The 12,416-nt window shown below is 34.2% G+C and overlaps 1 protein-coding gene across 1 annotated transcript; it reads left to right on the forward strand.

Annotated features, from left to right (window-relative positions):
- Positions 1–6,619: 6,619 nt before the first annotated feature.
- On the forward strand, positions 6,620–7,998 carry LOC110099947 (RING-H2 finger protein ATL1-like). The gene has a single exon (XM_020827287.2). It carries the CDS (start codon positions 6,860–6,862, stop codon positions 7,823–7,825), a length of 966 nt encoding a protein of 321 aa, XP_020682946.1. The 5' UTR covers positions 6,620–6,859; the 3' UTR covers positions 7,826–7,998.
- The last annotated feature ends 4,418 nt before the right edge of the window (positions 7,999–12,416 follow it).

Raw genomic sequence — 12,416 nt, forward strand, 5'->3', positions numbered from 1 at the left:
ATTGAATGAATAATATCCCTTTTATGAAGCTTTGAAGCTTGTGTTCCTCTTGTTCCTTGGATTGAGATTAAATCCTTCTTGCAGGTCGATTCTTCCGACCATCCACTACATTACATCGCATCTCATCTCATGTAGACTTCATTTAGGATAACTTTTTACTATTTTTTTTAAATAACTTTTAGTTAAAAATTTTTTTGAACTTGAAATTTTTATAATAAAAAGTTGTTTTAAAACATACTAAGAGAGTTATCTCGAATGAAACCGTATACTACTACATCTACACCACAATTCATTTTTTTTTTTTAAATTCTCACCACAATCAAAAGAATATTGCCAAAATTCAAAATGCGCCAATCAAACAATACGTATCTCAGGCACTTCTGATGGTGGCATGGTGCCGAACAAGCCTGACAAAGAAGAGCAATTATTAGGTCCTTTCACTGGATGTAGAGGAAGGTTCGGTTTTAGCCAAAAATAGGTAAAAAGTGCAAATACCGAGTTTTTTGAAAAACTCGGTATTTTTTCAAAAAACTCGGTATTTGCACTTTTCTAGGCAAAACCGAACCTTCCTCTAGGTCCTTGCACCGGACCAAATAAAAACTCCTAAGCTAAAGGGGGTTCTTCCCCTATTTTGAGCCAATTATTTCTCAAAAATTTTCAGGAGAAAAGTTATAGAAAGCCTATAAATTATTTAGGCTTTGTTTAGGATAGTTTTCTTATTTCTTTCTAAAATTTTAATACAAAAAGTTCTTGAAAATAACGAAAAATAACGGCAAAAAATTATCTCAAACGAAACCATATTTGTGAACCAATGATCATTCATATAATTATAATTTTATTATAAATTAGAAGGCTAATATAATATTTCTACCTCATTTATTAGTTAGTTTCTATTTGTGCTAATATTTCAATAAACGAAATAATATTTGCAAGGTTATGTTTCCCATTAGTCATATTTCAAAACTATCAAAAATTCAAAATGTACATTTAACTCTATGTTAACGTCATGTTTTATTTATCTTGTCATACATAATACATTTAGGCATCATAGAATATAATGTTTTTTTTTTTTTCAAATTACTTTTATAATTCTCCATGCTTTCTTTCTGGATATTTGGATGCATTTATGAGTAAAGTAATTTTTAATAAATTATATAAATTTAGTTTAATTAAATTATTAGCATTAAACTTTAAATTTCATTTTGATATTAATCCCTTTATATGTCACCAAAAATCATCTTAATTATACATGAATCTCAAAACATATATGAATTAATAACTTTCAAAATTAAATTCAGCACCATCCGAGCTCCAATTTCACCAAATTTATAATCAAATTGAATGTCTAAATGAGATGAACCCACCCACACCAAAATTGGTCCAATTCTAGCCCAAATCAAGGGAGCAAAATAAATTTAGAAGCTTTAGAGCATTAATTGGATGACCAAATGATATCCAAAAAGAGCATGCTTATAGTCGAATTGAGCGGCTCCATGTCCAAGATAACTTATTCTGACATCATTAAGACACATAAATACTAAACAAATACTCAATGATCAAGGGAATCATTATGAGCTGGCTGATGTAGCACTCCAAATTTGTCTTTGATCTTCTCCATATTTACATGGTATGTCACTCTCAAAATTTATAAATAGACCCCTACCGACCACATGAAAAGCGGGATGAACTTTTGAAGGTTTAGACCATGGGTTCGAGACTCAAGAGAGTTATAAGGCTTGAGCACCCAAGAGCTCCACCCCGACACCACAATCAGTAAACCCTAGCCATAAGGCCGCCTCTATTGGACCTTTGTCTGACCATCGTCGTTGGACCTCCATCGTCCAGCAATCACTGGGCCTTCTTCTGACCACCATTGCTCCCAACTAGTGTCGCTTTGATCACCATCACCCCACCAACTTCATACCTCTTTGACCACCGTTGCCCCCACGAATATAGTCCCTCCAACCTCTGTCACATACCAACTACGGTCCCTCTGACCATCATTACCAACAAACTATAATTTATCTAACCTCTATCGTCTGCTGACTATGATCCCTCCAACCACCTTCACCAACCGACTATGGTCCCTCCTACCTCCGTCGCTAGCTTACTACAATTCCTCATACTTCTTTCATAAAACAATGGTCTCCTCGATCTCAGTCGCCCGACTACGATCCCTCTGAACTCCTTCGCCCACCGACTGTCCTTCTAGCCATCATTGCTTGTCGACTATGATTCCTCTTAGTACCGTCACCCGATTACAGTTCTACCGACCAAATGAATATGCCAATTTCCTCAGAACAACTCTCATGACATTGGATTCCTTCAATTCCAAACAAATAATGCACGAGTCAACTACGATCCTTCCGACCTTTGTCCAACTATGTAATGTATATTATATAATGTATATTGATTTAATGCCTCCCTCGAGGAAGGGCATCATTTGTAATCAACAACAAACATTAGTGGATTCATTTCAACTGGGAAAAACCTTATGGGTTTCCCCCATTTAAGAGTTTTCCACGTTAAAAATTCGGATATCTCTTATGACACTCGCATCCCTCTCTCAATCTTATTTGTTTGTGTGTTTGAACTTCGTACAAAACTATGACGCTAAACTTTATATCTCTCTACTATCACGAATGTTTCGGAACACAATACTTTTAACTTAATTAACCACAAAATACTTTGTTGAACAACTTAGAAATTAATTAACTAATTTAGGACAAGTAGATTCTATTTTATTGATGCATTAATTTCCCTAAACACTTAATATTTGATAATTAAGATGCCAAATTAGGGCTTAATTAGTAACTGTAGTTACGTTAATTAGTTCATTATTAGATCAAATATAACTATGTAAGATAAATAGACTTGAATAGGCTAATTAAAAACCTTAGTTAAATAAAATATCATAAAGTTCTGTAATTAATATTTTGGAATTTTAATTCATATTAAAATTTTAAGTCATTGGAGGGTTCCATGGAGGAGATGGAGCTCCTCCTCTTTGGGGCAAATTATTAGGTCCAATCACATGACAAAGAGATACATCCGAATTTCTCTTTATGTATAGTAAAAGCGCAGTCAAAGCATAGTCAAAGCGCAGCTGCTATAGTAACTACGCTTTGGCTGTATTTTTATTATAAACAAAGAGAAATACGGATATATCTCTCTATCAGGTGACCGAACCTAATAATTTTCCCCTCTTTGGAGGGTTCTATTGAGCAGAGTACTCGATAGTGATTGAGGTTTGGGGTGTAGAAATAAAAAAAATGATTCTTAAAAAATATGAAATCATCTAGAACTCATTTTTGCTATTTATAAAAATTAAATAATTTATTTATAAAATAAAAAATAAGCATAATTTTGTGAAATTTTGTTACACTCGTCTTAAAATAAATCTAATAGCTCTCAACTTCATCATAATAAAAACAATTATCCATGTATCACAATTTTTATCTAAATTGATGATTAGGTAGGACTAATTAAGATCAAATTATAATTAATCAAATGAAATCGTAAGGCTTCGTTTGTGACAACTTTTTAAAACGTCTTTCTAATACAAAAATTTTAAATTAAACAAAAATTTGTACTATAAAGCTGCTTTAGAAAGCAAGAAGAAAGCCGTCCCAAACGAAGCCTTAGTTTAGGATAATTTTTTACGAATAAAAAAAAAAAAAAACCTAAACATGAACAGTAAAAATATTTAACCTTGCAAACACCAATTTTCAATTATTAGAACGTTCTCTTAAGCTGAGCAAAGATAATTTGTGCCCCATGCAAAACGTTAATGCTATTTGCAAACTGATTAATTTGTGGTAGGGTTGGCTTCGTAGACTAATGACGAGGGATCGTTGGGTGCACCAATCTATACTTGAACAGTTGAGTTTTCTCTGGATCTGTATTCTGTACCAAAGAGGCATCCAAAACTGAAGGAATTGAGGGCATCTTGCGGACAAAGCCAGCGAATGCGAGCCCAAAAGAAGACAAGTTCTACTCTGTTGGCTTTGGATTCTTCACATCTGTCAAGAAAGGGACAACTGATGGCACATAAAGCTTTGGAAGGCTGCTCAAGTGCTTATGTCGCAGGCTGATCATCCATGGCCAATAAATAATAGCCAAGAAAACGAGCTTTCCCACTGTATCCCCTTGTAATGCAGTCCCAGTTATGTTGGAGGTTTTTTCCTAATTGAATCAAGTAAAAATAATAAATATGTAAGTTCCCAAATGAAACATACTATTTTTCTTTTTTTTTGGAGAAAATTTTAGATGTCAAAGTAAAAAACGGCTTTTTTACTGCTCCTTAAAATAATTTATAGTATAAATATTCTAATCTTTGTACTAAAAAACTATTTTAAGAAAAACGTATCAAATGCAGGCTCCATATTATTGATATTCTATCAAAAAAAATTCACATATACTTAGAAATTCTTTAATGACTAAAATAGCAAATACTCACATAAAATATGCTTGTAATAAGCTTTGGCATTTATTTATTATCTTAATTACAATAATAAGCTTGTTTAGAAGCAAAATTATCAATTGAGGGGTGGGCAACCTTTGGCGAAGGTTTTGATGCTAGAGTTAGTAAGTTGACATAAAAGGCTCTATTTGTTTTAATTTGTGGACTGGGAGTTTGGTGGCATACTTTTAAATGAAGTTTATATTTAGGTATGGACAAAAAAGAGCCTTAGCACTTAATCTCTTGTAAGCATTTGAATGGGCACAAATAAATTTTGTGTGCTCTTTTATTTATTTTTTTTATATATAAGTGAATGAAAAAGTAGTTCCCTTTAACTCGACCTTTTGAAAGACCTAGAAGGGTTCATGCATTTTACATGGTAGACATTACTATTAAAGGGTTGTCTCTTTAATGAAATAAGGGGAAAAATTTTGAGTTGTGAGTCATTAAAGGGTTGTTTAAATTGATGCTTAAGATTCAAAGATCAATGTCATATGCGGATTGAAAACTTTGAGATTTTATTGTTATTGATTATTTCGATTGTATGACCATTTTAAGGTTTAGATCTCAAAGATTGATGCTAATGGTAAGCCTTGTTAAGATGATCAAATTGAATTCCGGTGCACATGATTAGATTGATAAATGTTCTTAAAATTGATTATTTTTTTTGAACAAATCTACATATAATCAGATGCCTTTGCAAACATAAAAGCAGGCTATGTTCGAACCACATTGTACGATAATACTTTTACTTAAAGCATAAACATCATTGCATATTAATCTTTTTAGATCAAATCATATTATTACGTTTTAAAAAAAATCAATCAATCATCCCATTATGTATAGGAAGCTAGTCATAAGTGAATTCATGAATGCTATTTGTACATTTCGTTGACTTCAAGCATTTTAGGCGTCCATATGTACATGTATCAATTAATTTGGTCGAGTACCATATTAAATTTATTATTTATGGGCCTCTTCTTATAACAAATGCTTACTTTTTGCAAATCAATAGTAAAAAATAACTTGTACTTGTAAAATAAGTAATTTCAACTATAAATTACCATGAATAGTTCAAAAATTTTATAAATTTGATGCTGAATTTGTTAATTCAAGCATAATTAGCTTAAACTGACTATTTTTTATCCCTCAATGCCAGCGAATTTGACAAATTCGATTGCTTAGGACCAACAAAACTAATCAATCCAAAAATAAACACATAGAAGTCTTTTGATGAAGAGAGGGGGAAGTTCACATGGCATCTTTCAACGTCCACTCAATGAGGATAATTGCTGTCACAATAAATATATAATGATGCACATATAAAAGAAAAAAATATATATATTTGGCGTGTGATTGATAATCATGTGCCTTTCAATTAGTTAGATAATATTTGGACCATCAAACATTGCTAAGGGCCACCAACCAACCAACAAGACATAATGCATTGATGCATACAGTATTTTGTACCCACATGAATCTAACCAACAAGGAGTGTACAGTGTGCCTTAAATAGAGCCTAATTAATGTCCAAAAGAGGAGTTACAGACAAGTTACTCTTGTTGAGTCCCATAATTTTTGCTATTTGCAGCACTGTGGTCAGGAACCATGTGTATCTAGCCTAGTTGTAGCATCAGCCTCACTGACTGGTAAAATTTTTCTCCAGATGAGCCTAAAAAAATTGATTTCACTTTAATAATTTTTCGCCTACCTGACTCATTTTGGTTGGTATCCGGATGTAGAGTTGTGTTCGACGTCCGCACGAAATAATCTCTCCCTCCAGAGCCACAGATTCATGTCTTCCAATGGATCCAAACTATCATGTCACTTGGCATCTTCTTAGCTTTACCCATGGGCATCAAAAGACTCGCAACCCTTTTTTCACCTCATTTCACTAAAGAGACAGTTCTTTAATGGCAATTTCTCCATGTAGCATGAACCCTTCTAGATCTTTTACTAATGATTCCATCCACAATATGACGAAACTCACAGTGGAAACAATAATATTTCACGTCACCTCAGTGCTGTGAAAAAAAATGAAAATTTGATTTACAAATTAATGACTCAGCTCACATCTCACTGGCGTAGTTAGGAAGCAAGAATATAAATATATTCATTTTGACTAGTAAAAATCGATTTTCAAGCTTCCTGCCTCAATTTTCTTCATGACTTCCATTTGCAATGGCTTCAGTGCCTTCTAGCTTCATAACCTCCCATAGATCCACGTTTTCATTTCCAATCTGAATTACTTTCTCTATATCTTCCTCTTTCATGTGAAAATCTTCCATTTTTCTGCAGCTCTCATCACTTTCTTTAACCCAAATCCCAAACAATCAAAAGTTTAGCCTTTAAAGCGCAAGAAGTCTGCTTTGAAATCTCAGAATTTTACCACATTCCATGCTTCCTTATACAATACGACCTCCTATTATAATCCTATCGCCACCACCGCCACCAACGCCACCGCTAACTCCTTCAGGCTCTTTAGAGTCCAGTTTCCCAATTGTCACAATTTCAATTATAGGTATCCTAGCCACAGCAATTCTCCTCATGAGCTACTATGCCTTTGTGACCAAGTGTTGCTTAAACTGGCAGCAATCCAACACCATCAGCCACATCTACCAGTCTCACCGCCGCCGCCGAAGCCATCATAGTGAAGACATCTTCACACTCCAGTACTCTGTCATGCTCGGCGACCGTGGGCTGGATGAATTGACAATTCAGGCAATCCCAACATTTCGATACCGAAGAGACCAAGTGCAGGGCTCTTCCAATGATTGTGCTGTTTGCTTGAATGACTTCAAAGAAGAAGAGAGGGTCAGATTGCTCCCTAATTGCCTCCATGGCTTCCATATAGATTGCATTGATGCTTGGCTGCAGACACATGCGAACTGCCCACTTTGCAGGTCTGAGATCACAACCGCTAAAACTTTACCAATCAATTCAAACATAGATGAAATTCCAAGTCAGAATTCAGCTGAAATGGAGAGCATTGTTATTGAAGTAAGGGATGATGAGGCTCAGATAAGTAATGATGATGGCTACGATGAGAGGCTTGATCTGAGGAATTGGAGAAAGAAACCTTATGTCTCCAGTATGGGAGACGAGTGCATTGATAGTAGAAGCAAGGAAGGAGAGTTTGGAGTGCAGCCCATGAGGAGATCTTTCTCTATGGATTCTTCTAATAACAGGCAACTCTACATTGCAGTGCAGGAGATACTACAGAAGAACCCAAATTTCCAAATGGCGAGTAGTGGTGAAGAAAGCAGTAGTGGCAGTTCTGCTAGAGTTAGAAGATCATTCTTCTCTTTCGGACATTCTCGTAGTTCCAAGAATGCTGTTCTACCAATCCAAAATGAATTGTAAGCTGTAATGGTGTATTGCTACACTTAATTTTTTTTCTTAGAGATTGTATGTAAAATGTTAGAGGGTGAATTTTGGATGTGAGAAGAATCATTACTGTAAAACATATTGAATTAGTGGGCGGTTTCTTCTACAAATTTACTCTTTCTTTTTTCATGAAACAAGACTTTGATCTACATGGTTTTCGATAGACAATAAAACGGAATAGTTTTAGATTGGTCTTTTGGTTCTCTTATCCCTCACGAGAAATAAAAAATTATTTCAGGATCACTGCAGGTAATTTTTGTATGAGGGTTGGATGAGTGCCACTTATTCTGTGCGGAAGTCCGGAAGGCGAATCAGGTGCAGCCATGTCAGCAGTACTAAGCATTAACGAGCCGCGGTATAAGGGGTGACGTGATGCATTCTGATTAGTCTCCGAACGGCATCCGACGTCCGCACAGATTAATTTTTAGTTACTTTGTCTCTCATTTGAAAATAAGAAAGTGAAATAATAATAAAATGTGAAAGGATTCATATAACATTGATTAAAGGAGATGATTATATTTCAATGTTACTACTTTAAACTACATATTTTTTATAATATATCACTCATTATTTTCAATAATAATAAGAATAACGACCCAATCGTGTCGTTTTTTTTGAGTTTAGATATATATTTTGTAAACTTCTGCTACTTTTAGTTATTATATTAAGGCATGGTTAGAGACGGCTTTCTCACTGTTTCTTAAAGTGACTTTTTAGTACAAAAATTATAAAAATTAAAATTATTGTACTAGAAAACCACTTTAAGAAGCAGTAAGAAAGGCGTCTCAAACAAAGCCTAAGAGTCTTTGCATTTTGCTGTGGGAGAAATTAGTATGAGGAGATCTTGATTCAAATTTGAGGAAATTATTTGCAAAATTATCATCCTCCTGCCTCTATTTTTAAAATCAGCACTCAAATATCAAAATTCTCGTTGTCAAATTCTCAATGATTTGATCATGACAGGTGCAAATACATAAATTCCATAGTTCAAAATTATAACATGGGAATAAATGATTTGGGGGTTGTATATGTAATTCCTCCTTCAAATGTTTTTCCCTGAAAGTTTCACAAATAAATGTAAAAATGCTTAGCTTCAAACCATTACTGTCATTGGTTCCTTTTATTTCCAAGTGATATAAATATCTATCAATTCAATCAAAACTTCTAGTCTTTTAAGCGGAAGGCTTGAGACAAGTCCATGTGTTCTTCCTTGAAATTGCGATGTCATGAAAACTACATAAGAAGGGGGGACCTTAGAAACAGCCAAGGAAAGAAAAGTAGAAAGATGGGGAAAAAAAGTGGGGGTGAGCTTTGGTCATCTGAAACCATCAAAGTTTCTGCTCAAGTCCACCCTCAGAAATACCAGAGATTCTTTGGTAGACTGGAAAACTTGGAACTTTTGACGATTCATTTACTTACAATTTCATAATATTGATTGTACAAATATTAGAGCTTCGTTTGAGATGATTTTCTTATTATTTATTAAAGCAGCTTTTTAGTATAAAAATTAAAAAAATTATATTAAAAAAATGCTTTAAGAAATAGTCTGTATCAAACAAAGCCTAAGTTACTGGATCTAGCAATATGGGTTCTTTGATTTTTTGATGATTAAAGAGGATATGAAGCAGTTAAAGTACTGTAATTCGGAGATTAAAACAATTTAAGCTAATAATTTGTTAATCCTAAGCCTTGCCTGGTATTAAAAAAAAAAACCTTTTGCAAGGTAGACCAGTCTCACATTTATTTACTGTTATGGGTTGTTCGTGTTAATGCTTTGAAAATATTGGAATTATGCTATATTGAATTTGAACAAGTAATGGCTAGCCGTTCAATTACGTGCTTAAGAATTGGAAGTGAAAGTAAAGTTGATCATATAAACATTCTAAGTTAGATTACTAACATAAGAAAAGTGATGATCCATAATGAGAGATCTCTTATATGTAAAAAATATTTATTAATACGAGATAAAAATATTGGATTTAGGGACTGTATGGGATAACTTTCTTATTGTTGTGCTTTCCAGACTTTAATTATAGATTTGTTCGTCTAACATTTTTTTGTTGTTTACAGGAAATTTCTGTGTTAGGAAGTTGTTTTTTGCAAGAACTTTCAAAAAAATTATTTTCTCCATAGCAACCTTACAACCATCTTTACCAAAAGATGGAGCCATACACAAATAGACTGGTAGAGTCTATTTGGGACGGCTGCTATTTTTTGTAAGTGTGATGATATAATTGTTGTGGGGAAAGTGTTTTTTAAAAGCTGCTGTAAAAATCAGCTTACTAGTACTGAAATTTTTTAAAATTAAAGCAGCAAGAAAATAGTAGTCGAATAGAACTGTGGTTGTCATTTGGAAATCGTAGTCAAATAGTAATCAAAATAAACTCGTAAGTTTTTTTTTTTATTGGGTGTATACAAAGTAAAGTAATATCAATGTATTATGAGCTTGTTCTCTAAAACCAGGGCATCATTATGGGAGTTTGCCAAAGAAGCGTATAGAGGACACGAAGATTTACGGGATTTGGCCAAAAAAAGCGAGGAATTATGGGATTTGACTGAAGATGCGAGCAAATTGACAATCGAGTGAGTTCTTTGTGTGAGCGAGCGAGCTCTTCGTGCCTTCTGATCCAAGAGGAAGGGAACGCCGTCTAAGCAGAGGAAGGGAACGTCATCAAAGTTGGCAACTGTGCCTTCCTATCCGAGAGGAAGGGAACATCATCCAAGTAGGGTTTCGAATGTTGTGCTGCCGACCCAAGAGGAAGGGAATGCCATCGAAGCAGAGGAAGCGTAATCCGAACAACAAAGAAATCGAAGTGAGCTCTTCCGCGCCTTCCCGCAAGATTCTTTCTCTCCCATGCCCGTTGATTTCCTTTTTGCTCAAAACGAGTAGTTTTAGTTTACGCAGAATTTGAACTGCCGCAGGGAGTTCGGGGTTTTACTTTACTTTGCATTTTAGCCAACTAAACATCAAAAAGTATTATTAAAAAAAAACATTACATTTTTTTTACAGTGCATTTCTTTTTCCTCCAATTAAAGAGCCCTTTAAACAATCTTGATATATTTCCATTAATTCTCTAAGCTATTGTTGGATGAAATTAATTGTATTTTTATAAAATTTCTTATCTTATATCACTCCAATTTTTTTTTTTAATATTTTAACAACGTATCTATAATTGCAAATGTTACGGTTATCTATATCTCATTTCTTCTATATAATAAGATTAGACCGATGCATGTGGACATATTAAATATAGGTATCGCTGTACCTTTTATATGCAATTATTCTTCTTTCTATTTACTGCAATTAGAATTAGATGGATCGATCCCTTCCATCAGATGTCATTAGACAGGAAAGATCAGCAGGATGGAGCAATAATTGTAAAAATCACCGGTCAACATTCCAATTTGGTATTCATGAAAAGCCCGGTCAATTAGGGCTATTTGTCATCTAGTTTTTGAACATTACACATCAAGTTATCAAACAATCCAAACTTGTCAAATTTTTTTTTTTTAAAGAAAATAGAGGTCTAGTCAAGCCATTAGTCAAGATACGCGTAGTTTATTTAGAAGAAGACTTGCGATGGATACAATTATTATTATTAGTATTTTGATGAAATATTGATCCACCTTCACATAGTTTATTTGATTATGATGGACGTATTATGAGATATATTGATGACAATATATTTGTCACCGTGCATTTTTGTAGGAATATTGATGATAACCTATAGTTTTTTTTTTAAGTCACTTAAGCGAATAATTATTAGGTCAGGTGACCTGACGTAGCTCTACGTTCGAACATCAATAATATATCGCCACGTGCTCTTACTATTTACCGTGCGGCCCGACGACCTGACCCGGGATTTCTATGTTCGCGTATTGCTCGGTATTGCTCTAGGTATTGCTCGGTATTGCTCGGTATTACTCGGTATTGCTTGGCAATAACGAGAAATACCGCTCTGTCAAGACCAATACCGAGCAATACAGAAAAATACCGAGTCGGTATTTCTCGGTATTGTTCGGTATTGGTCTTCACAGAATGGTATTTCTCATTATTGTTAAGCAAAATCGACCAATACCGAGTAATACCTAGCAATATACAAACATAGCAATCCCGGCTCCGTTCTGGGTCGGGTTGTCGGGCCGTGCGGAAAATATTGAGAACATGTGGCACTAATTTATTGGCCTCCGAACGTAGAGCTACGTTAGATGACCGGACCAAATAAAAGTTCCACTTAAGCAAACCAATTTACTAATCCCATTTGCGTAAGATCGGAGTTCAGCTTATGCACTAATTTAAGCAATTAAATTTTACTTCTTATTTCACCATGCCACATGGTTACTTCATACATCAGAATAATAATCAATGTAAACCTTCTATTTATCATATTGATCAACCCAATCAACATTAGTAAAAGCTTCAACTTGTGGAAATTCCCCCTTTCTAAAGAATAGCCCCTTTATGAGCTTCTCTTTAAGCAGTTTAGGATCTATATATTAGCATTAAGTTGCTCTTCACAAGAGATCTAGAACATAATTTCTTTGAGATACGATAATATCATTGTTG

The sequence above is a fragment of the Dendrobium catenatum genome, unplaced genomic scaffold (genome assembly GCF_001605985.2).
Source record: "Dendrobium catenatum unplaced genomic scaffold, ASM160598v2 fragScaff_scaffold_334, whole genome shotgun sequence".
NCBI classification, from domain to species: Eukaryota; Viridiplantae; Streptophyta; class Magnoliopsida; order Asparagales; family Orchidaceae; genus Dendrobium; species Dendrobium catenatum.